We start from the raw sequence: 25478 nt of genomic DNA on the forward strand, positions 1-25478 counted from the left end.
TGAGGCAGACACAGTTTTAGCATTCACATGATTTGGAAACATTAGACAGTAACCCGTTGCCCAAAGAAACTTAGTGCAAAGAGTCCCCTCACTATAATAGAATGGAAAATCACTGTGGCTGGTCGGAGAGGAGCTGATTGTGGAATGAGTCGAAGATGTCACTGATTACAAGAAGCAATTTAGTGGCGCCACAGTCTAGAGGAGGGAATAAAGGAATCACTATTACGTTACACAAACAAGAGATGCAACATGTATTCTTATGATTTCAAGGAATACATGCAAATTAGAAATAGGGAACTAGGGATTTGCCTGTTTTTCTTCCCCATGACATTGCTTAGCATGGTTCCGGCAGAGAGTAGGTGCTCAGTACATCTTTAAAGAGATGACTGATGTACAGCCAGTATCCGGAAAATACTTGACCGACTGGTGTGGGTAGACAGGGCCAAGGCGGCGGTGTAATAGGTCAGGGCGTGCTTGTGGGATGAAATGATAATGGCCATGTATTAGGGTGCTCGTACGTAAAGCCTGATTTGGGGGTCAAAGGGATAACAGTTCAGAGAGAGAGTGGTGTGTATAGGTGTTGCATTAGAGAACTTGGTTATGCCAGTGAAAAAAGTAGCTAAGGACAATTGCAGGGTGTTTGAGGCTGGGGCCACAGTGTTGGAGAATTTGGAGCAGAGAGAGGAGAGAGAGAGGACCTGGAAGCTAAGAAGTCCTTTTGAGATGGGCCAGGCAGGGAAAGGGAGATTTGAGAAGAGAGCCAAACGCAAACTTAAAAACGTTCCCCAAAACAAATGCACTGGAAGAGTCGGAAATTGCACATCAGCAGTTTCTTTTGACAAATTTTGGCCGAGACATTAAACACAAACAATGATCCAACTCAAAACTCTGTGATACCTTTATATTGTTTATATAATAGGGCTTCAAGGGTTTAATTTAGAACATTTCTAGGATGAATAACTGGCTCTTGTTCATGTAAACGAGCACAGCCTGCGCTGAGTAACCGAATCTTCTTCGTGCAGGTCACAGCTGTTTTCCTGAGGGAAAAGCTCCTCTCATCTCCCCTTCTCACCTTGGCAAATCACAGCCAGCACATTTAGAAGGCTCTACCTTTCCCAAGCCCTCGTCCGCTGCTCTCAAAGAATGACCCCTGTTCTTTCCTCACTCTCTAGGGTTCGAAACTACTTGAATCGAGGTTTAGAAAGCCTTGGGTAGATACAGGAAATTTAGTTTTCTGTCATTTGTGTGATTTTGGCAAAGTCCCTTTCTCTCTGAATATTGTTTTGTTTTCAGCAGAAGGATGATTTTCTTCATGGTGATGCTCTGAGTCTACGACAGGTGTTTTAGACCAGTGCAATCAAAATGTAAAGCAAAACATACACATTAAAAAGTCTTTTAACTTAAAAAACAGGTGAAATTCATTTTGAGGATATGTATTTAATGCAATCTCCAACACACCAGCATTTCAACATGTAAACAATATTTTTAAAAAAAATCTGTTGAGATATTTTACATCCTTTGAGATTCCATTTCACATAGCACATCTTGATTCAGAGTAACCACAGGGTGGCCAATGAATCAGACAGTACCATTTTAGGATGTCAGTCACTGAGTGAACCCCACCCACAGCCCTGCGAACTTCTTGGGCCTTGTGGTTTTGCGTTAATTTGTTAAGAGCTTCGTGTGGGTTCACCGTCATCCATGAGGTCCCTTTTATTTCTTTATTTTTAATTTTTTTTAACACCTACAGCACCTGGTCTTCCTAGGTGGTCTCCCATCCAAGTACTAACCAGGCCTGACCCTGCTTAGCTTCCGAGAACAGATGAGATCCGGCACGTTCAAGGTGGCATAGCCATAGACGAGGTCCCTTTTAAAAATTGGAAAATTAAGCCAATTTTGAGGAAGAAGAAGGAAAAAGACTGAGAATCCCTAGATAGGTTCACAATTTCATCTCCTCAAATCCCCAAACTTGGGAAACTAGATTTTGTTTGGTAAGGTTGGTACATATTAATTTGGAGGCATCTGAAATAATGCGAGGCTATTTATGATGTAGTGAGCCCACTTAGCATGCGTATTTGTGTATTTCGCTGTAGAAATAGTAACGTTTTATTCCTAAGTGTTTCCCTAGACCTTGCTGGGGGAGCCTGCACCATGTTCCTTTTCTAGAATCTGAAATATACTGAACTTCAAAACTGCTCCGGCTTTGTAGGTTTTAGATAAGAGCCCACGGGCCTATGGTAATGTTTTTCAAACATTTTGATTGAGACTATGGTAAGATATGTATTTTACAAACATATTGTGTCCCAGGACACACACACAAACCTGAAACAAGGGTTTTATGAACGATCCCACTCCTTTACTAGATGCAGTACATTTTGATATTTTCTATGACTACTATTTTTTTTTTTTAAGCTTGCTGCAGCTAACTCACCGGCCCCTAAATGGCCATGCCCACAGTTTGAAAAGCACTGCTGTAGGCCTTGAATTAGGGACCATGGACAGCAGCACAAAGATGTGGGTACCAGTCAGGAAAAAAGAGAGGAGATGTGCTCCTGGCAGGGAGGCAGCATCCCTCACCTATTCCCAGGTGCGCTGCTCTCCCCCGTGTTTTAAACAGGAGCATCACAGCCACGCCTTCAGTGTGCGTTCATCACTGTCAGCAGTTTTTCTGGTCGTTTGGACAGCATGTGAGACATCCAAGAAAATTACCTGGCCTTGTAGGCTTCGTGCTTGAACCTTTTAAAGAGAACAGGGAATTGAGATTACTCCTAGCCTATTTAATGGCTTCGGGAAACTGAAGTATGCCTTATAAAAGGGGTGATTTACATGGAGCCATCATTTGTTCAACCTTTACTTCCATATTAATAAGGACTTTCTGATAATTAGTGACTGAAAAGCAGCTTATGCGAAAAAGGGAATTTATTGGTTTCTATAGTTGACAAGTGCAAAGTTAGCTTCAGGCATGGCTGGACCAAGGGACTCTAACAGTGGGTAGGGCTCCGTCTCTTTCTCTGGTTATCAGCTTTCCTCCCCACTTCTGATTGCTGCCTTCATTCTCAGACTGGAAATGTAGGAGTCTACTGCAGCTCCTCCTAGCTTCCCAGGAGGAGTATTCATCCTCATGGCTTATAATCCAAAGAGGAGAAAGACTTCTTTATCTCAAAGCCCATAGAGCAAATACTAGGGGCCTTGCTTGAACCCATCCCTGGGGTCGGAAGGATGGCCAGTTCTCAGCTACGTCCCCATCTCCTATGGCTAAGGTGGGGTCAGCTACGTCTGAACCCTATGGAATAGGTCCTCCCATTTCCAAAAGGGAGAAAGAATGCTAAGTAGACCAAAATAATGAATTCTCATTCATTATTGATTCTAATTCCTGCAGAGCCACTAAAGGGACTGATGGGTTTTACATCAAGGGATTCTATACGACTCTCGGCCTGATTATCAATTCTTGTCCATTAGACATGTTCTGCTCAACAGAAGCAAGGTTAATCAAGCTCAGTGGTCCCCACCCTTTTTGACACTAGGGACCGGTGCTCCTATGAGAATCTGATGATCAGAGGTGGAGGTGAGGTGGTGATGTTAGTGCTGGGGCTGAAAATACAGACGACACTTTACTCACTTGCCTGCCACTCACCTCCTGTTGTGTGGCCCGGTTCCTAACAGGCCACAGACCAGTAGCGGTCCGTGGCCCAGGGGGAGGGGACCCCCTGGTCTAGCTAGACAGCCACTCAGAACTGCCAGCTATGTTAAAACTGCTCCTTTGGGGACTTTCACTCTTCCTGATAAGGACCATTTGGGGCAGACGCTTGTGTTCGCCCATAACTTAACCATCACACCTGCCCCTTTCATCAGCTGTTTTCTTCTCCAGATCTGGCCCTGGCCCTGGGGTCAGTCGTGGAAGTTCAGGGATTGCGTTCTCTGCGTGGCTGTTTTGCTCCCTGAGTCATGAGTTGCAGCTTCCACCCTTGTTTTTCCCACAGGCTGCCCTGGAGCACTTGACTGTCTTGAAATCCATCAGCACTGCCTGAAATAAGCGAAAGTCTTTGTTCAAATCCTTTCATTTTCCGAGTCGTCATGCCTGACTCCTCTCTGAGCCTTTGGAATTCCCCTTCAGTTTCCACTTCTGTCTTATTCCTAAGGTTGGAAGAAGTTTGTCTTCACTGCCCTCCACCCACTTGTCCTCTGCCCTCACCCCGGGCCTTGGTGACATTTTGTCCCAGGCTTGTCAGGTGCTTTTATTCCGTGGATCTTTCCTCACACTTCCCTTTCATTAGAGTGTTTCTGAAGTCCAGTCTCTGCACAGTCTGTTTTAATAAGCAAATCTTTACCAGTTTAAAGTACACTCAGATCATTGGAATAAACTCCAGAAGGGCCTGTTGATTCCGAGCTCTGGTATTTGCTGTGTGGACCCTCCTTTGGCCTCAGATCTCCCCTCTGTGAAATGGAGGTGATACCGTCCGCCTCACAGAGTGAATTGAAGTTGTACGTGCGGATTGCCTGGCCCAGATTCTGGAGTCAGAAAATGTGCTATGGTAGTTCACTGTCTGTAAGCAAAGGAGACCCAGCTCAATCTGACTTATTAAAAAAAAAAAAAAAATGGATGTCTTGGCTATAAGTAACTTAAGTGGTATAGGGGAAAGCTCATTTGAGTTGGAGCTGATTCCTGGGGCTGAAATGTTGTCATCAGGAACCTCAAGATTCTGTTTTCCTTCTCAGGTAGCTGTTTCCAGAGAGAGCCATGGCAAGCTGCCATTCTGGCAGTTCAGAGACCACGGGGAAGGAGAACATGTACTTCCTAATAGTTCCAGGAAGAGTCCTAAGGCTGATGCTCATTGGCTTGGCTCTGGTCATGAGGCCATCCCTAAGCTAATTACTCTTGAGGGGTTGAGAGGGGAGGGAATGCTCTGATTGGCTAGGTCCAAAGTCATGTAGATAAATACACTGGGTAAAGGGGATGCCCAAAGAAAAATTGAGTGCAATTAAGAAGGGCGAAGCGTTGCTGGGGAGGAGAGAAAGCAACAGATAACCACTGCACAGGCTCATCAAGTGTTATCCCTTCAGAGGCAACATTTTTAATAGCATTGTACTCTTTGCCCAAAGGAACATTGCCTGACAGGGTCAGCGGTCAGGGCAGGCAGGTGATGGTGTGGAGGCAGGGGGTTTAGCCCAAAGATGGAAAAGAAGCACAAGGCCCTGAGAGCTACCTCTCAAATCACAACCTGGTGCTGACCCTCATTCCACCTGTTTCTGGGGTAGATTTTAACCTGTCGAGGCCGGGGCTGGGAGCCACAGGAAGCGGAAGCTTTGGAAACCTTCACTTGTTTTTCAGCACCGTGTGTTTCCCCAGAGGGGATTAACCCAAATTCCACTTTAACGGCCCTTGCTGTCCTGCCAGGACACAGTTGAATAGTCCTACAAAATCAAGCAGAGGTATTTCCAATTGCTTTTTTGAAGCTGTCCTCCTAAAATGTGTGTGTGTGCGTGTGTGTGTATATGGAGGGTTTTCTGTGTCTGTCTATAATTATAGGAGGAATATAGGTTTTATTTAGCAGCTAACATTGAACTTAGTATATGCACTTTATGGGATTATTTTGTGATCTTTATACCAATCCTACGAAGTAGGTTTTATTGTTAACTTTGTTTTACAAAGGAGGAAACTGAGGCACACAGAGATGCTAATTAAGCTCTCCAGAGCCATTCAGCCAGTATGTGCTGAAGCCAAGAGTGAACCAAGATCTGGAACTAACACTTAGGCAGTTTGAATCTGGAACCCGGTACCGGTGATAAGGGCATGGAAGACGCTGCTCCCTCTGGAGCAGGAACCCAGGGAACCCAAGACACCCCCAACCCCAGGACATTCCAGCAGGTCATAGGGAGCATGACAGCATGGGCCAGACACTCCAGATTCCAGCAGCCTCCAGGATCCAGGCCAGACAGACTAGGAGGCCTGGGAGGCCAGGAGGCCTTTGTTTTCCTGCCCAGCTTCCCTGGAGCCTCAAGGAAAGACTTGCCTGTGCGTGTGCGCTGGTGGGCCTTGAATCGCCCTGGTGGGCAGTCTCCTGCCAGTTAACTCCAAAGGCAGAGAGCTGGTGGTGGTGGTGGTGGTTTTGGATTGCTGGGGCTGACTTGACCTTGGAGGCAGAGACCTGAACAGAGTGAAGAGGCCTCACGAGCCCACCGATCCAATGGTATTTCATTACTTTGGCTAAATGTTGGAAAGAAACAGGAAATCTGAAAAGTATGGTGATATTTTCCTTCTGTGCATCTTTAGTTTGTGTCTCTCCCCCCACTCCTAATACAAATAGCAAGTGAATCGGGACAAGCCTAAATTTGCAGCCAAAACTGAAAGCACAGCAGCCACTGCACCAGTGTCTTTGCTGCCTGTGATAACTCACCGCTCTGCTGTGTCGAGGAACAGGGGAGGGTATAAAGAAGGAAAGAAACATTTCCCATAACTCCTCCACTGAGAGAGAGCCACTGGTATTTCCCAGCCTTTTTTCCTATCACCCAGTACTTCCTAAATTTCCGGTGTGAACTTGCGTGATCTCTGGTTACCCCGTACTTCAGAGACTAAAATGGTTTGTGCCAGTTGTGTGACTTGCCACGCAGGGATCCACCCAGCTGAACCTTTACACTTCTCACCCACGTAACTGGCCTCTGCCTGAGTCTGAACGAAACCAGTCTTCTGGCAGGTTGCAGTTAAGGAACGTCCTAACTAGGCTCAAGGAACAAAAGCCTCTTGGTCTCCCAAAGCCTCTTTGGCCTGGACCCTGCTGATAGCTAGAACCTAGGGCATTCATCCTTACCCTCATGTGTACCCTGAACTGTTGGAGTGCCCTAAGGGATTGACCACCTCTGGCCTTGGGTTCCTGGTCCAGAGAGGAGCAGCTTCCTCCAGGCTCTTCCTTCCCACCTGTACCCTTGAGAAAGCCCCATCAGAGCGTTGTCCAGAAGTGAGATGCCTCATAGGCTCCCAACTCCATCAGTTGCCAGGGACTGCCTCTCAGTGGTCATTCTGGAGATGGTAACTGGCCCGCGTGAGGGCCAGAATTGTGGCCAAGGATTGGTGAGCCATTTGCCCAGGCCTACTGGACAGAGCAGCCTAGAGCACTTTAATAGGAGACAACTCAAGAGGAGTCTTCATTAGGCTGTGTGTGTTTGTGTTTGTAAGCTTTATGTACAGCAGCTAGTTTAGCTTTCCATTTCACTGGGGACAAAGGATTTTCATTCATGGTACAAATAAGCAGTAAATACGGGGTAATCACCGAGTAACAGCCCATGTGCTTTGGGCTGGGTGGACAGGTGATACATCTGGGCTGGCCAAGGCGGGATAAAGGTGGTCCTGGGTCTCGTTGTCCTTGGTTTGATGTCTTCGGCTGTTACTGTGTGAATTTCCAAGAGGCCCTATCGAAGCAGCTCTGGTTCCAGCTGGCTCTGTAGCTGAGATTGGAATTCTGCTTGTGGGGAGGTTCGTTCCATCTGAGAGGTCACCAGTGAGCAGCTCAAGTTGTTTTTCCAGTAGTGCGAGCAGCAGCAGCAAAGCATCTGTCCCATCTTTTCAGCCTGCACAGCTAATCTGGGAATGCAAAGGGTGGCCTCTTGTTGGGGAAAGTTTTAAGTGATGAGACTCCAAGATAGGTGAGAAAAAGCAGATCTTGGCAAAAATCATGACAAGCCGACCTTAAGGTCTGGCTCAGCAGGGAGCAGTGTATGCACAGTGCTAGTAAATGAAGCAAAACTCTCTCCCCCTCACCATTTCTTGGAGGTGGAGATCAAGAAAAACTCCAGGAGTATTTATCCTGGAGAAAGTTATTTACATTTCTGGCACTGTCTCCTGGGGTCCAAGCAGGCAGGATCAATGACAGACGGACAGACGTCGGGGTAGCCTGCAGATCTTTTAGATGCTGATTGTCAGTGATGAGAGATTCTACTTGTTCAAGCAGGACAAAGAACTGAGTTCAGCGATGTGTAGACATATAGACATCTTGGTCCTTGCTGCTTACCGCCAGAAGGGAGAGGACTTTTGGAGGGTGGGGCTTATTAACAGGCACAAACCTACAAAGTTCTACATGTAAAATCAGAATTGAGTCATGGAGAAAGACTATGGAAATTTGTTTTTTAAGAAACCTTATAAATAATTTTATAAAGTTAAAAGACTTCATGAAGCAGCAATCACACCATAATTTATCTCAGTGGTTCATAACCTTGACTGCACAGTAGAATCACCTAGAAACTTTGAAAACTCCTGAGGCCCAGAGCACACGCAGAGCATTTACAGCAGGGTGTCTGAGGGCACCTCCAGGCATCAGGAATTTTTTTAACTCCCCATGATATTTTGGTGTGCAGCCACTGTTAAGACTTGCTGCTTTACCTGTTGTTTGCATGTTCCCAAGTGGTCATCCACTAAGTGTATGAAGGTAGGCATGCCCTTTAAAGTCAGCAAGAAGATGCCTTCAAGAGCATGGCAGACCGGTATCAGGACACAGGAACCTGCGGTGTCTGTGCAGGAGCACGCTGCAGAGGAAGTATATGGACATGCGGAGACATATGGGCCTCCAACATCCACACAATGGAATATGACACAGCAATCAAAAGGAAAACATTATATACACAACAACATGAGTATGTCTCAGAGGCCTTATGTTAAGTAAAAAGAGTCAGACTCCAGAGGCTATGCGGGTTGCCAGGGCCTGGGAGTGAGGAAGAGGTCACCTGTCAAAGGGCACAAAGGAATTTTTGGGGGGGCGATGGAAATGTTCTATATCTTGACAGTGGTGATAGTGACCACAGCTGAGTGTGTTTTTGAAACACTAGAACTGTCTAGTAAAAATAGAGGATGTTACTGTATGTAAATTATGTCCCACTTAAAAACTTTTTTTGTTGTTTAAAAAAACCAGTTCTTCGTTAATAGTGAATGGATAAACAGAATACGGTCCATCCATACAATGGAACATTGTTCAGCCATAAGAAGGAATGAAATACTGATACATGCTGCAATATAGATGAACCTCGAAATCACTGTGCATAGTCAAAGAAGCCAGACCCAAAAGGCCACATAGTATATGATTTGATTTATATAAAATATCCGGAATTGGCCAATCCACAGAGACAGAAAGCAGATTCGTGGTTGCCGCAAACCTGGGGGAGGAGGAAATGCGGAGTGACTGCCTGGTGGGTTTGTTTCAGGTGGCAGGAAAGTTCTAGAAATAGATAGTGGCAATGGTGGTTGCGTAACATTGTGAATGTACTTAATGCCACCAAATTGTAAACTTTAAAGTGGTTAAAATGTTCAGTTTTAAGTTATGTGCGTATTAGCACCATAAAAGAGAGAAAAGATCCCGCTTCCTGTTAACACGCCAAGCACACAGCAGGTTCTTGGTACAGAAAGGCTGGCGTGGTATCTGGCCCTTTAAACAAAAGGGGCTTGGTGCCTGATGTCTCTGATGAAGGGATATCTCCTTTTTAAAAGCTCATCCCTGAGAACGTGAAGAGTCTCTATGATCAGGAAGAATTTGAGTGGCATTTTCCGCCGTGCATCCTGTTTCCCGTCGCGGAAACTTTTCCCAGGTTCATAACTTTGGTTGGTCCCCAGTGGCCAGGTTCATGTGGATAATATGCCCAGTGGCTTGATCTTGGGAACTGTTGGGGCCAGGAGGGGGTTGCGTGTCTTTATTCTTAAAGAATAGGTCTGCTTAGTTTCACGTTTGGAAGGAAAATCATGCTCAATCATGTGTTTTCAGCAAATGCAGCTGAATAAATAAAAATGTGTGCATAAAACAGCAGGGGACCTTGTGAAGGGTAGCTTTTTCGGCATGTTGGGAAGACGTGTTGGGTTGGGAACCTAATGACCACAAAGCAGGACTGCTTCAAGCTGAGGAGAGCCGGGGGAGGAGGTCATCGGGAGGCAGAGCTTCGCCGAGGCCGAGGCCAGTGAATGGAACAGTTGAACTGTCCAGCTCTGCGTGGGCCATGGAAGCCTGGAACAAGAATCTTATTGATGACTTGTCAGACCCTGAGCAGACAACTCTGAACTTTAGCAGAGCCGGGACGGAGAGCCTGCACAAGGGCCCGCAGTTTCCAGAGTGAACAATACCCTTATTTTTCCCTCCCTCCGCTGGAGGATGAGGAAGCGGCCAAAATGAGAAGAGTGGGGGTCGGGGTGGGAAAGGGGACTGGGATGAGCGCGTTCCAGAGCCTCAGTGAAATAGCCACATTCCTCCGGGGGATTGCCTGCCCCTCTGAGCTCTGAGGGCTGAAAAATGTCACTGGAGTTGGCGAAGTTGGAGCCTTGCTCTTGTCGATTGTTATTTCCGAGAGCATGAGCTGGACCCGGGAGGGTGTGTTTGCCGCAGGATCACTGGCCCCTGCCGTGCTTAGCTCCTCGTCAGAGGCCCAAATCTACCAAGGCTGACCCTTGACCGGAAGGAGTTCCTGCTCAGCCCGAGGTGTAGACTTGGCATGTGCTGAGATGACTGTGGACAGGTGGCTTTGACAGTGAGGAATCGAGGGAGGCAGAAGATGGCAGGAGAGCTGAGTGCTGCTGGTCACGGGCGGCTTTGTGGGGAAGGGACCTGGATGCCCTTGAAAGGCGATGCAAATTTGGAGGGCGAGGGAAATGACATCTGGGCTTCGTGAGCCGGGTTCCCAGTCCGTTTCCTCAGCCCTGATGCTGACCATTCACCTAGTGCAGCCACTTTAGAGGAAGAGGAAGGTACCTCTGCTTTCTCAGTGCTACCCCCACCCACCCATCTGCCTGGCCCATCAGTTCCCCAATGACAGGGACCACAGCCACCTGCTTCATGGCAGTGTCCTCAAGCCTGTGCGTCTCTGATGGCGTTGTCCATCTCAGTCACCAGGGGTATCTTCTCCTACAGTCCCTACATCTTACCGGAATTATCATCAGGTCCCATGGGCTCTTCCTGTCACAAATCTTGAGTCCAGTCCCTCCTCTCTATCTCCCCTGCCTTGTGGACTGTGGGGCAAAGAGAAGCAGAGGCCATGTTTCTGATAAACCTCCCTGGCTTCTTGGAAATGGCTACAGCCAGCAGACAGCAGATACCAAGTACCATGGACTTGGACGTACCTGACATTTGAGCCTCTGTGCCTCTGCTAACTCTGGACGTGACCCAGTTAGGTTATGATTCAGCCTCAGGAGCCCCTTTCCACTCTGTGTTCTCACAGGGTGGTGGGGGTACAGTGTCCTATGTGGTCCTTGGCTGCTGGGATTAGGTCACACCCTCACCATTCTCAGCTGCACTAATACAGGCATCTAAATGGCCTCCCTGCCTCCCTCTGGGTCCCCTGGTCCCCTTCCATAGTCCTCCCTATTGTTTGCAGAGTTATTCTATCTCCAGCCTGTTTGAAGAACAGTGTGTCATGGCCTTTCCCACTGCATTGCCTAGAGGCCCTGCAGGATAAGATACTAACTCATTAGCAAAACAAATAAATCCCTTGTGATCTACCCACATGATCTCATTTCACAGGTCAGGCCTCAGAACCCACCTTCTCCCCTTGGAGGGCCACCCCACCCGGCCCCATGCTCTTCGAGGTCCTGAGACACAGAGCTACTCCTGGTTTCTCAAACACCCTGTGCGCTTTCAGCTTTCGAGTCTTCTGAGCATTTCATTCCCTTTCCCTGAGACGCTTTTGCCTGATGAGCTCCTATTCTTTCCTCAATGGCCGGCTTATAGATTCCTTTCTCCGATAACTACACAGTTTACCTCTTTCTTCGCTGTGTTCCTGATCCTCGGAGACATTCCTGCATTACTCCTGCTTTCACTCTGTGTATTCACTGGGCCCCTGACAGGGCGGGGGTGGGGGGACCCCATCCGGGTCACCTCTGCCTGCCCAGAGCCAGGCACAGCATTCTTCACCCTTTGGCTTAGTACACATTTGCTGATGTGAAGATAAACAAAGGCTGTTTTCCAAGAATCAGGCGGCTTTTGGGAATAGCTGAGGATGAGGAAGTGAAGAGACACTTTCCGTTTTTGTACCCCCCCCCCGCTTATTTTTTTTTTTTTTTTGCCTCCAGAAGCAGCAGCAGAACAGTCTGGAGAAGCCCAGAAGGTCAGGGAAAATGCAGCTGAGACCCTAACTGCCTTTCCAGGCCCTTTCGCTCTCTTTACTGTAGTCGAGTTCAAGGCTCGGCGTCATTTTCCTCACATTTACCCTTTGTGTTTGTTCCCTGTGTTTCTCTTCTTTAAACGCGCCGCTTTTTAGCCTTTTGAGTTCCTGCAGCCAAGGGAAAACTCATCAATAGCGGCGTGAAAACAAAACCAAACCAAAGAAAAAAAACAATCTAAGGCCTCACCCTACTGCCTCCTCTTCCCAGAAGCCTTCCTGGCCTAGGACTGTGTTCTCGTCTGACCTCCCAGCACACGTGAGGCAGCTATCACCTACTTGACTCTTGAATTTTGGGTGCTGTCCTTTGGTCTATAAATTGCTTCAGCTGTGCTGGTCTTAGCTCTGCCAATGAGGTTGCAGAAAAGGATCACGCTGTACGGACTCTGCTTTTTAATTTCCCAGTAAGTTCAGGCTGGGAGCCCAGTCGAGTGCTGGGCGCATCCACGTGGGATGTCACCTGTTATCTACTGGTGGATTCTGGGAGCTCTGCTGGTTCCCTTTCAAAACTCCCTCTGTTAAGAGTCTAATTAGTTTTAAGTAAACTGGGCAAAAGCCATTGGCCTCTTGGGGCCCCTCTGCCACATTCTTCCTAATACTCAATACTGTCGGCCTCCCGCTTGTTCCAAAGCAGAGCTACCCAAACATGGCTTCTTTCTTTGCCTAAGCTATCACTTACCATCTACTTGTCTCTTCTCCGGCAGAGACGAGGGCCACCTCCCATCCACTCTAGGCACGCGCAGCATATGGGCCACACTGGCTGCTTTTTACCTTCACTTGGCTTTCAACAAGACAGAGAGGATTAGACATGTAGAGCTTTGTGGAACCTGCTTGATTCTTCAGCCTTTAGCAGGACCTTGAAGAAAGAAAAGAGGTTTCTCGTCTGCTTCTCCAGTTTTGGCAAATTCTTTCAGGAATATTCCTGCGGGGGAGAGAGGGCTCTGATCCTCGACAGGCAGTGCCCATTCATTTGAGTGAGCTGGCACACCCTGATGTTTGATCTGATAATCACGTATGCTCGGACTGTCATCACTGCTTGCTTCTGAAACAAACAAATCCTCACCACCCCCTTCCCCTCCTCTAGCCCTCAGTGACAATATTCATTCCTGGGAATTTGGTTTTGCAGGAATGGTGTTAAGCTGGTATCCCGCTAAGATCCAAGGGGGTGATTGGACAGAAACAAGCCACTGGGCTCTGAGAACCGGGAGAGCATGAGGGCTTCCTTCTCCAGTGAGGGGTGTTAGGGATAATCTAGGGCTCTGGTTCAGGTCTGGGGAGCCGGGCCTTTGGGGGATGGTGGGAGAAAGCCCTACACAGAGACATGGGGGTGGGGTGTTACTAAGAGCTCAGCCTTGGAGTCAGACTGTAAATCTGTCTCTTTGCCATGGGCCATATGGGACCTTATGGGCCTTCACTGGGCCACCAGGTCCACAGATGCAAAATGGGTATAACGATGCTTGCCTCTTAGAGTTGTTGTCAACTAGTAGGTGCCTAATTAGTTGATTTATCCATTTATTCAGTCATTCCACAAACATTCGTTCAACACTATAACGATTTGAGGTGCCAAAAATGCAAGACAGATGTAGTCCCAACTCTCACTGAGCTAACAGACTAGACCAAAGTGGGCAAGACAAACATATAACTTAAAAATGAGCAAAATAAAACTATTACTCATTGTTGATTTTGCTCATTTCAAACTTTAAAACCGGTTTGTGTTCATGTTGTTAATAAGTTGTGATTAGAGCTGTGATCAGGAGTCAGGAGTTAGATGGTAAGTTAAAAAATAAGAAATACCTACTTCGGGTAGAGCATTCAGGGAAGGCTTCCTTGAGGAGGTGACCTTCCTTTCCCTCGTCTCCCTTACATGGTACAATAGGGAATGATACATTGCAAGATGGTTTTTTTCTCTAAAGGGAAGCTTAGAGATGACTGCTACTGGTGGAAAAATAAATAACTAAAGATGCCACGAGAGTGAGAAGAAAAATCAAGATGAGAGGATGATGACAACACTCTTTGTGTGGTTCAGTGTAGCATTTCACAAGCACAATTAAGAAAAGTTTCACAGATTTTCTCATTTTCAACCGCCTTGTAAGATGAGCAGGACCCACGTGGTCATCTCCACTTTACAGATAAGGAAGCCGAGCTTGGAGAGATGGCGTGACTGCTCAGAGTTCCCGCACCAGGTGGATGGAGGGCAACTCTGGGCTGCTTCCCTGCTGTCTGTGGCCCCTGGCACTGGGTTTGGACCCGTGGTTCTCAGCCTTGGCTGCACATTGCAGTCACCTGCGGAGGTTTAAGAACTATTGACCTCTGGGTTCCACTCCCAGCGATTCTGGTCATCAGTCTGGAGCGCAGCTTGAGCATCAGCAGTTATAAAGTCTGCAGGTGATTCCCAATGGTTGGAAAGCATGGTTTAGAACTTTAAGTTGTCGGCTGCCATTAATAAGCATGTTCTGGAGAACTGGCCACGCAGGGAGAGCCAAGATGACAAACCTGTCAGCAACTGCAACGTCTTGTTCTTAGTAGAGAGTTAGGCCCCTAATAATAACAACAGTAGTGGTGAACACCCTTTTCCTAGACTGTTGCCCTCTGCACTGGTTTCAGCTAGAAATTGACAAACTCTTCTGTGGTAGTGTCCTTGAGAGCTGTATATGACATCTGATCTGTGGGAGCAGGAGACTTAACCAATTTGGGAGTGATACTGGGCTTGATGGCACTCGATCACTGAAGAAACTCAGGGGAAAGTTTTGTTTGCCCAAGAGTGGCTTTTGATGGGTTGTCCATATATTTCTGCAAGGACAGAATAATCACTGTTTCATCTCCTTGGCTTAGTTCTGTTTCTCCATCCTTTGGCAAAGAATGAACAACTGGTCAACCTTATCACTGCTTTTGATGATTACGAGTTTGATCTGTGTTCAAGTTCCCCAGACCCTGAACTATTTGAATTGACTTTTATCAAGGAAGAAATCTGTTTCCAGACTCCAATGGCCTTGTGGGCTTGACTGGGCCACCTTGGTCACTGCCACTCCAGCAAATGGTAGACCATAGTCTTTGGCCAAGGTCGTTCACCTCACAGCCGAGGGCCTGTTTCCATCTCACCGAGACCCTAGCACTGGAAATCCTGCTTTTTGGCTGGGCCCCTTGTGCAGCCAGGCCTCACCCCAAACCCCTCCCCTTAGGACCAGAGGGTTCATGGTGGGACACCGCAGGATCTGGAGGTGTATCTGAGATGCGCCTTTAAAGAGAAGGCAGCCACTGTAAAGGGTTCTTCTGTTTTTTGTCTCCAGCCCTGGAGCAGTTGCTGACGGAGCTGGAAGATTTCCTCAAGATTCTCGACCAGGAGAACCTGAGCAGCACAGCTGTGGTGAGGAAGAGTGGCCTGGCCGAGCTCCTCCGGCTTTACACCAAAAGCAGCAGTGAGTGTGGCCCAGGGGCCTTGGGGAGGTCTCCGTGGAGACGGACAGACGGTTGTATTAACGAGGGCCGCCGTAACGAAGTTTCACAGACTTAGTGGCATGAACAGCAAATGTTTATTCGCATATAGTTGTGGAGGCCAGAAATCTGAGATCAAAGTGTTATCAGGTCGGTTCCTTCCGAGGCCCTCTCTCTTTGGCTTGTAGATGGCCGTCTTCTCCCTGGGTCTTTCTGCCACCTTCCCTCTGTGTACATATCTGTGTCCAAATCTCCCCTTCTTATAAGGACACAGGTCATATTGTGTTAGGGGCCACCCCAGTGACCTCATTTCATGTTAATCACATTAAAGACCCCTCTTCTTTAAAGACCTTTCTCCAAATACAGTCACGTTCTGAGCTATCGAGGTCTAGGACTTAACGTATGAATTCTGAGGGGGCACAATTCATACTATAACAATAGTGTAGAAGAGATATGACTTGAATGGGAGCCCAGAAATCTCTGTTCAACACATCAGCCTATGAATGAGGTTTTAAACACAGTGTTGTCAAAGCACTTTTTCTTCCTGGTTGAAAGTAGAGAAGGGATAATAAACTCTTACAATAATAGCTAAGGCTTAATTGAGCACTTCCCACTTAACACAGATGAGGAAACCGAGGCCTGCAAAGTTCAGATAACTCCCCCAGTGTCATAGAGCCCAAGGGAAAACGTAGTTTTAAGAATTTGTAAATCACGAACGCTGCGTTCATATTTTTCTTCCACCTTTTTTTTTTTTTTTTACTGAGGTGGGTTTTTATATCCAACCAATACATGAATCTTAAGTATTCGATTCAGTGACTTTTGACAGTCGTGTACACCTGTGTCCCTACCACCCCAAACAAGACAGAACATTTTCTATCCCAGAAAGTTCTTTCTTGCCTCTTCCTGGCAAGAAAATTCCTCCCCACCCCCACGTCATGGCCACTAACGTTTGGATTTCTCCCACCATAGATGAGCTTTGTCTTTCCCAGAACTTCATGTAAACGGAACCGTACAGGGGGTACTTTACGTCTGGCCTCTTGCTCAGGAGACTCGTCCGTGCTATAGGGTGTGTCAGATGTCCCTTTCATTACTGAGTAGTGTTGCATTCTGTGCATATACCACAATCTGCTTATCCAATCACTTGTTGATGGACATTTGGCTGGTCACACATTGGGACTGTTTTGAATAAGGCTGCTCTGAGCGCGCTTGGACAAGTCTCATGGACATATCGTTTCATTTCTAGCAATTCAGTTTTTTTTGTTTGGTTGGTTTTTTGTTTTGTTTTTTTGTTGTTGTTGTTGTTTTTAAGAGAAAAGCCTTTTTGTGAAGTCATAACAGTTCAGTTTATTTTTATAGTGGATGTTCGAGAATTGGAAGTGATGGTTGGGGACGGTAAGGGACCATAAGAGGGCATCTCATCCATCTGCCTCTCGGCGGGAGCAGCCTAAGTCCGTGCCAGGGAAGGGAAGTGCACCTGCTCCAGCCATCACAGGAAATTCTCCCTCATATCCAGCCCGAATCTGCCAGCCTGCATTTCAAGGTCCCTTTTCCTTTTCTTTGTTCCCAGTGGAACGGGTTTCTATCCTCTGAATAACAGAGAAGTCGTAAAGCCGAAGCATGTTGCTGGCTGCCCAGCAGCCTTCTCTTCCCGTGAAATAATCCAGGCTCCCTCAGCCTTTCATCAGAGGCGTTTTCCTTGAGCCTCTTGGTTGTCCTTTAGCTCTCCAGCCACCCCTAGGTTCCCAGGCTCTTCCTGGCTTTGTAGTAAGCGTCTGCTAGTCTGTAGTGAGTGCTGGTCAGCAGCACATCAAAGGTGGGAATGGCAGATGGGAAATCCACATCACAAAGCAGGTTAGTTAGAGAGGGATGAATCATCCACAAAAGGATTCCTCAGTGGATCTTTTAAAAAGCACACTCTCCAGCCCACTGAGATGTGCTCTGATGTGAGAATATTCACTGATAAAGAACCTCTGTTGGGAATTAGAAAGCACCTCTGCAAACCATGGTTCTCGGTTCTAACCACCCTATCAGAGCCCCCTATACAGGGACCCTGTTTTGGCTTCACATGCTATGTCACTTCCTGTAGGATGACCTTTGTTTCACCCTTGAACTTCGTATGTTCTGCTGATATGAAGTCAGATCTTCCCACCCTTGGTCTCTGCGGCTTGAAGGGCTGCAGAAGGCTACTGAAAACCTGTCAACGGGCTCTCCAGAGCGAATTGCCCCCAGAGCGCCCCCTAGACTCCTAATAATAAATGTGCGAGGCCTGTGGTTGCCAGTTCTTAAGGTCAGTGTCCACTTATTAATAGCTGCCATGTGACTGAGAACTTCCCTTCTGGTTCGCTTTGCACCTTTTTGCACAGCAAAGTGGTTATAACAGCAGCTAACATTTTTCGTGCATTTACCATGTCCCAGCATTATGCTTAATGTATGAAATAACATGGGTTACGTCATCTAATTCTCATCCCCTGTCACTGAGGAAGGCGTTGTTATCCCCATCTTACTCTCAGGGAACCGAGGCTTAGAAAGTCACTTACTTGAGGCACATGGCTGGGAGCGATCAAACCAGGGCTTGGGCCCGGGCAGCTGTACCTAACCCTTATGCTCCCCTCACCTGCCATCCTTTCAGATTAATCTGTACTAGATTAATTGTTGTGCCACAGAGGACAGAATCCAAAGCCCCCTAAAATTAAGCATTTGTCTCCCTGTCTCGGGCTCCCAGCCCTGCTTCATTGAGTATCTTAATTACAGAAAATTAGCTCAGCCTGACAGAACTTATAGGTAGAGGCAGGCTGATCATTTTGAGATAGCCTGTGATCTCCACTGGCTAAACTGTAGCTTCTCTGACACGTTTGGGGCAGAGTGTGTACGTGTGTGTGTGTGTGTGTGTGTGTGTGTGTTTACACTTTTTGAACGGAAATTTCCATTTGAATTTTTGTGTCTTGTTTTTTACTATAACAAGTTTCTCTGCTAAGTGCTTTTTGTCTGGATGGCGAGGTCTAGGCAGAGAATGAGGTCTGTTTATCAGGGGCCTGCTGTTCCTGCCTTCATCAGTGAGGGCCGTGGGTCCCCCAATATCCTGCTCAGGGAATGTACAGAAGTTTCAGGGCCTGCCCCTCTGATAGGAAGAGCTTCAAATATTCTGTCTGTCCAGCTGTAGCCGGCCAGACCGAGGGGTCCATGTCCTTCCTCCCACCCTTCACCCAGTCTCTGGGAAGGACTGCCCTCTGCAGACATGTCTGTTCCCCCAGGAATCACGCGCTTGCTCAGGGCATGGTGAGCACTCCTTTCTGACCACACGTTGCTATTTCCCACACACCTGTGCCACTCTCGCATTCAGGTCTACTCCCCCAGGCCTCTCCAGGTGCTGATTTTATGAAGACATATCCCCAGCACCTGCTTATAGCGCTGGTGCTCAGAGCACATCTGAAAATGAGTGAGAGTTCTCCATCCCAAGGCTGCTGCCTCCCAGCCATGGGATAGCTCAGCAGCCTCCCCTTTGAAGGCCAAGTTCACTGGGATTTTCCCATGATTGCAGGTGGTCCTAGGAGCCTCGTACTTACCAACCAGAATGATACTGGATTAACAACGCTCTGAGAATAAAAACCTAGGCAGTCATGGCCTACGGAATGGCCCTCTTGAGGAGGCCAGTGCGAGTTTCCTCAGTAACTTCCAAATGGCCATCTTGGCGAGGCAGCATCTGCTCAAAATCCAACAGTTAAAACAATAAAAATGTCTTGCCTTTTTCTTTTTGTGTGAGATCGTGGGCTTAGTCAACAATGTGAAAAAAGAATAAAGACATGAACATTAGACATTATCGACATTCTTTAGATTCCTTTTTTGATCTTTATCAGGGTCATCTGAATATTCTTATGTCGTTAGGGCTTGCCTCTGTATTCTGCTTTACATGATTTTTATATTTATGATTGCTGCATGTGCACATTTTCAAGTGTTAACAGTTCATACTTTTTTCTGTTTTTTTTGCTATTCTGAAATGCGAACCTTTGATTTAACTGTAAGTCGTGGATATCCCTGTACATAGCAGAACTTAGAGCAGCTTTATTTTTCACGGTCGGACAGTGTCCAGTGATGGATGAACAGTATTGTCCAACCAGCCCCCTATTAGTGAGCATTTTTAAAAAAGAAACCTCATACTGTATTGCAATGAATATCCTCAAATAAAATTTTATTTGTATGCTGGAGTTTACCTTCGGGAGAAATTTTTGGCAGTAGAAATGCTGGGTAAAATTATCCTCCAAAATTACTTCCAAAATGGTTGTGCCAATTTACATACTCTTCAGTAATCCATTTATTGATAAAGGTGACATGTTATTATGTATGTTGATGTGCCGTGGTGTATTTCACCATTTTCCTATTATCGGGACATATTTTCTATGTTTTAGGTTCTCGATTTTAATCTTTGTTAGTTATAAGGTTCCCTCTTTTTTTTAATTTTCTAATTTGAGTTTTATACTCTTTTTTTCTAATTTTCTAATATTTGAGTTTTGTACTCTTGAAAACTTAAGAGTTAGGTAGAAACAGGCAATGTTTTTATCATGATCGTTTTTCATACTATGCAGACAAGAACACCAAGGCCACACAGGTTAGGTGTTTTGCCCAGAATTACACTGCTAATGGCAGACCTTAGCCCAGACTCCCCAACTCCTGCCATCCCCTCCAGAGCACTTTCCTCCTGCACCATGCTCTGGAGAAGGTTCTGGGTCTCAGTGGAAGTATGCCAGTTGTGGCTCACTGTGTTTGGACCTCATAGTTCCCTCTCATGAGCTGCTGCAGCCTTTTCTGTAGGGGTGACATTGCTGACTGATCCTGGCAGGGCTGGGCACCAAGGCGGCAGTCCCATGGGCTGATGGCGGAGGATGGATCCAGTTGTCTCCTCCTGACCCTCTGAGTTCTCAGGACTCTGTTTTTGCAGGCCTGTTGGCTGCAGGGTCTGTGGTGAGGAAGTGACTAGGGCCGAACTGCCTCACTTGGGGGGCGGGGAGGGGGGGCGGTGGGGTCCCTTGGCTCTGTAAGGTCTCCAACCACAGGAATTCATCAGCCACAAGTTTCTAGGAAATGCAAATGAAGGGCCACAAAAGAAATGCAGGAGGGTTTCTAAGAGGAGAAACATTTAGATGAGCTTCCTCTGCAGGCTTCTGAAGAAAGGGTCCTTGGGACATTAGAAACTGAATAAGTGTTAGGAGACTAGCCTTTCTCTGCCCATACAGGCACTGGGAAAGGAGCAGCCTGGACAGAAATGATTCTAAAGGAAGGGAAGGGCAGTGCTGCTGCAGGTTGTAATCTATAGGGCGGAGCAGGTGGCTGGCAGTTCTCCAGTTCCAATTCTTAGCACACTCACCCCTCTTAATTCGGAGCTCATGATTTGGATGTCTCAGGCCCCCAATAATCACACCCCAGTTACAGACCTGGGAGCTAAACTTCCATATCTTCAGTGTGACCTATTTTATGTAGTCATTGCTCTGATTAGCCCATGCAAGTAATTCAGACTAGCGTGAGAATGACTGATAGGAAATGTTTTACACTTTAAATGAAATGGTAAGAAACCCAGAGAAATCTCAGCTTAGTGGAATGTGAGGCAGATCCTTGAGGTCTGCGTTCCTTTCCACGTAAGACTTCTGTGCCCTAACAATAAACTAAGAGCAACTCGGCATTTCGTTTTTTGGATATCTGTCGACTCTATCATAGACTCTTTCAGTCAACTCAGTGTTGTATTTTTACTAGGACCCAAGCAGATGACAACGTCTCTAGGGGACACTGTTTTTCTCTGGAAGCCCTTTCCCTTCATGGACTCACGTGAAGCTGTGTCTTCTATCCTCCCTCTGCAGGTTCTGATGAAGAGTACATTTATATGAACAAAGTGACAGTCAACAAGCAACAGGATGCTGAATCCCAAGACAAAGGTATGGGACTGGGACGCTGATGGCACGGCCAGCTCCTGGGACTGGGGAAGGTATAAGCCTTGGTCCTGTCCCACCCTCCTTCCTCCCAGCCAGCACCACAGACAGGTCCGGTGGAAATATTTTTGGAGGTCCCATTTTGGTCGATGGTATTTTTGGTGGATGTATTTTGAGATATTTCATCGGGCCACCTCCTTGCCTCTTAAAGGTCTCACATCCCCTTCATGGATAAGGAATCTATTTCTAAAATCTCTCAGCTTTTCTCAGCATTGTCCCGGGAATAGGAAGTCATAATTCAGATGTTTTGAGAAGCAGCTGTGGATGGTGCTGATCCCACGGTTCCCGCTTTCTGTCTTTTGATAGAAGTCTGAATTCTATGTGCGTATTCGGGGGCGGGGGAAATGGCAATGTCAGCAACCGCCTTCATATGTAAAGTTTTTGTTCAAAGGTGCTCTCTTTGGCAGAACACTTTTATCTTCCACTGGAAAGATATAGTTTATCTTCCATGCTGTCTTATTCTTTTGCTCTGTTTTACTCTCCTTTTCTCTGAAAGCCTTCAAGAGTGGGTCTGGCAGGACCCCAGGGAGGCCCAGAGGTTTGCAGAGCTGCTTAGTCGCAGAGGAGGGGCTGATTAGAAGTCCCCTCTCCCAACTCCTAAGCCTGTTACTCAAATGCAAAGGCTTGGAGAGAGACAGAGACACAGCGCCCAAAGCCCTCAGACTGTTTTAAGTTTGGTATCAAGACATCGGCCACCAAAGCCTCGAGGTCAGAACTGCTTGAGCCTAGGGCGGGCTGGGCTGCTGGCTGAAGTGGTCAGACAGAAGAACCTTTGGTGTTTGTTCCTTAAAAGCACACAGAGGGTTAGCGGCCAAGTTTTCCAGTATGGCTTTTCTACCTCCTGCCACACTGCCTAGCCTGGGGCTCGGCAGAACCCATCGGCATGGAAGCGGCTGTGCCCTGCCTGGGTCGTTGGCCTTCCGGCTACACTGTGGGATGGAAAGAGCTGTAATCACAGGTCAGAGCTAAGAGACCAGCTCAATATAGTGACCGCAGGGCAGCTCCTCTGCGCCCTAAAGCCCTGTGGCCAAGCCATTTTCGACAAGAGGCAGGTGGAAGGGAGGGTGGGGAGCCGCCGGAAAACCCAAACCGGCTCCCTCTGGGGGATCTGCCTGTGGCAGCGGCACCACTGCTCCCTATTCTTGGAGGAAAAACAACATCGGCCCCAGGGACCGCCCGCCTGCCTGGGTAATTAACACCTGCTGAAATAGAACTCACGGGCACATGTGACCAGACATTCCTGGATAATGAGACCCTGCTGTGAGGCTGGGCACCCCTCACCAAAGCCTTCTGCTTGCTGCCCACAGCGCCTGAGGAGCAGAGCCCACTGACCAACGGGGAGCCCAGCCAGCACTCCTCGGCCCCTCAGAAGAGCCTTCCGGACCTCCCACCCCCCAAGATCGTAAGTGTGGGTCCAAGACCCCAGACTTCCCTGACTTGGGCCTCCCGCAAATTTCCAGTTGTTTTCACGGGCATCAGTCTACCATGCGTCTGGCGTGTCCTGAGTATCTACTGCGTGTCGGGCACAGAGCCAGGCACAGGAAGGGACAGAGCAAAAGTAAGCCTGTCTGTAGGTGACACATTTGCTCAGGGCGTGGTCCTCAGTGCTAAGGGTGATGGGAGTGGGAGATGAGGGAGATCACCTTTGGCAGGTGCCACCCTGTATCCAAGGCTACCGCAGGCTTTTTACCCAGCACCGCGTGAGCAGGGCCGCGTACAACTGTGGCCACTGCTCCGGCTCTCGTGAACTTTCAGAATTTTAAGTCGTATCACACTGCGCTTCCCCACTGAAATCTGCCAATAGCTCTTGCTGAACTTAGGAAAAAACATCCGTTTCTTAACGTGGCCCCAGGCCTACCAGTGCACCTCCAGCCCCCTCGCCCGTGCTTTTCAGTGGCCTCCCTTCCTTTCCTGGACTTTGCAGTCCCTGGGCCCTGACCTACCTACGTGAGGCACCCCATATCCATCCCTACCCCACACTGTCTAGTCACCCCCTCCATGGCACCTGCTGCCATTGAGATAGACTTGTGTATTATTTAACTCCCAGGCCAGATAGAAGCTCCCTGGGACAGGGACTGTGTCTCTCATTAGTGCTTCGTGTCCCGTGTCTGCACCCACAGAGCCGTACACACACATGGATGGGTGGGTGGGTGGATGGATGGAGGGGATTATGAATCATAGGCCTGGTTTCAGATCCCAGCTGTGCCAGGTGCTAGCTCTTTGACCTCGAGCAAGTTATTGAAGATCTGGCCTCTGTTTCCTGAGGTTTAAATGAAAGGAACGTGAACGCTCTCTGATAAGATTGTCTCACTCAGTGCGCTGAGGCTGTGCGTGGTGTGCTACGCCAGCATTCAGTGCGGTGAGTAGCAACGTTTTTATTTTATGAGTGAGGAAACCAGAACCCGCAGGTTATGTTGCACAGCCTCGAGGTGGCAGAGCCAGAATTGGAACCCGAGTTCTTTCCTCCATAGGATCTGGTTGGGGAGGCAGGAGGTGAGGGCTGGGAAGGATTTCAGGGGAACATCAGTTCTGGGGTCAGTACCAGCAGGAAGGTGTGTGACTCAGTGGACACCGAGCTTTCACCAAGCCATTCATCACCGAGATCTGTGGGCGGAGGTGACGGCTGAGGGGGTGCTACCCCAGGCCGGCCCCTTTCATTATGCCTCCCCGACGGGTGGCGGAGTCCCTCAAGCTACTCTCCTCTGGTCACATGGTAGGCAGTTCTGGAGTGTCTGGGACACTACCCCACTGCATGAGGCCCCTCAAGCTGGATGACAACTAGCAGACTCTTCAGCTCAGGCCCAGCGAGATTGATGGACTGAGCTAAAGTCACCTTGCTGACAACGCTGGTGACTGCCACACCCCAGCTGCCCCCTCCCTCATGCACACAAGCATGGTCCTCTTCACCGCCCATCGAGGGGTGCCTGCCTGTCTCCAGTTTTTCATATGAAGAAACAGGCACAGAGGGTTAAAACGACGGGCCAGGGCCCCTCCGCTGGGGTGTAGCAGGGCCAGGAAGCGAATGCGGGTCCTTGGCTTCCAGGCTGCTCTCTGGCCTCCTGGATGAGCTGATCCTTTTTTAGCAGAGTAAAGGCTCAGGGTACGTTCACGTTCCTTCCAGCAGCAGGCTCCCCTCACTTTTTTGCCCCAGTACTTGGGGGAGACAGCACATCCTTTCTGCTCCCATGTGGCTGCTGCTGACTGTAACCAGGTGGGAGATGCTGTGGTTTCTGGTATGTCCCAGGTACCACTTGTTTGTGGGGCGAGAGAGGAGGTGGCTGCTCCCAGCTAGGACAGGAATGCACCTATCCTGAATTTGGCATCTAATTCTGACCAGAGGCCTTCGGCTTTTGTGTAGTAGAAGTGTCACCGCTGGCCCCACTTGGGGCAGCTGCCTACAGGTCAACACCTGGTTGGAGGGGTATTCACCTGGCAGTCTGAGACTTGGTCTGGAAATCTGTGCTTCGCAAATGTGGTGAGCTGAGAGGCACAGGCTCTGGAACTGGGCTGTAGTTATCAACTAAATCAGGTCACACAAGTCCCAGCAGCCCCTGGGATTCTGGAGCTGGCTTTTACTCTTCCTTTGCCAGGCTTCTGTGGCATGGGTACAGGGGCTCCCAGGGCTTGTGAGCAAGGCAGTGCCGTGGCTGTCCCCTAGAGCAGACTTCTGTGTCCTGATGGCTGTGACCTGGGGCCCCTCGGGGCCAGGAGAGGCTCTGTCAGCGATGGAAAGAAACCTGGTACTGGCGTTGGGGAAAATACCACCACCCAAGCATAACACGATCCCAGGGCAGCCTTCAGACGGGCGGTAATTGTCCCCATGGAGAAGCTCCAGGCCCTGGGGAGACTTCCAGCAAAGCAGCTGACCGGACAGTCTTCCCTCGTGGAATTTCTCTGCCGAGAGGCACCAGGGGCGTGAACTGCAACTCCCTTTTCTAGGTCCCTTCTAGT

General features: G+C 48.2%; 1 protein-coding gene and 1 pseudogene across 3 annotated transcripts in view; one reads left to right on the plus strand and one right to left on the minus strand.

The window, feature by feature from the left end:
• Window positions 1-1741: 1741 nt before the first annotated feature.
• LOC112470220 lies at window positions 1742-1860 on the minus strand (annotated as a pseudogene).
• Window positions 1861-15411: 13551 nt separating this feature from the next.
• AFAP1L2 (actin filament associated protein 1 like 2) overlaps window positions 15412-25478 on the plus strand; it is a 36061-nt gene continuing 25994 nt past the window's right edge. For all 3 annotated transcript variants that reach the window (XM_025039190.1, XM_025039188.1, XM_025039189.1), the window contains exons 1-3: window positions 15412-15536; window positions 21399-21473; window positions 22835-22929. In XM_025039190.1, the coding sequence (XP_024894958.1) occupies window positions 21422-21473; window positions 22835-22929 (147 nt within the window). In that variant the 5' untranslated portion in view covers window positions 15412-15536; window positions 21399-21421. The remainder of the gene's footprint in view (window positions 15537-21398; window positions 21474-22834; window positions 22930-25478) is intronic.

Source organism: Pteropus alecto, unplaced genomic scaffold, assembly GCF_000325575.1.
Source record: "Pteropus alecto unplaced genomic scaffold, ASM32557v1 scaffold177, whole genome shotgun sequence".
Taxonomy (NCBI): domain Eukaryota; kingdom Metazoa; phylum Chordata; class Mammalia; order Chiroptera; family Pteropodidae; genus Pteropus; species Pteropus alecto.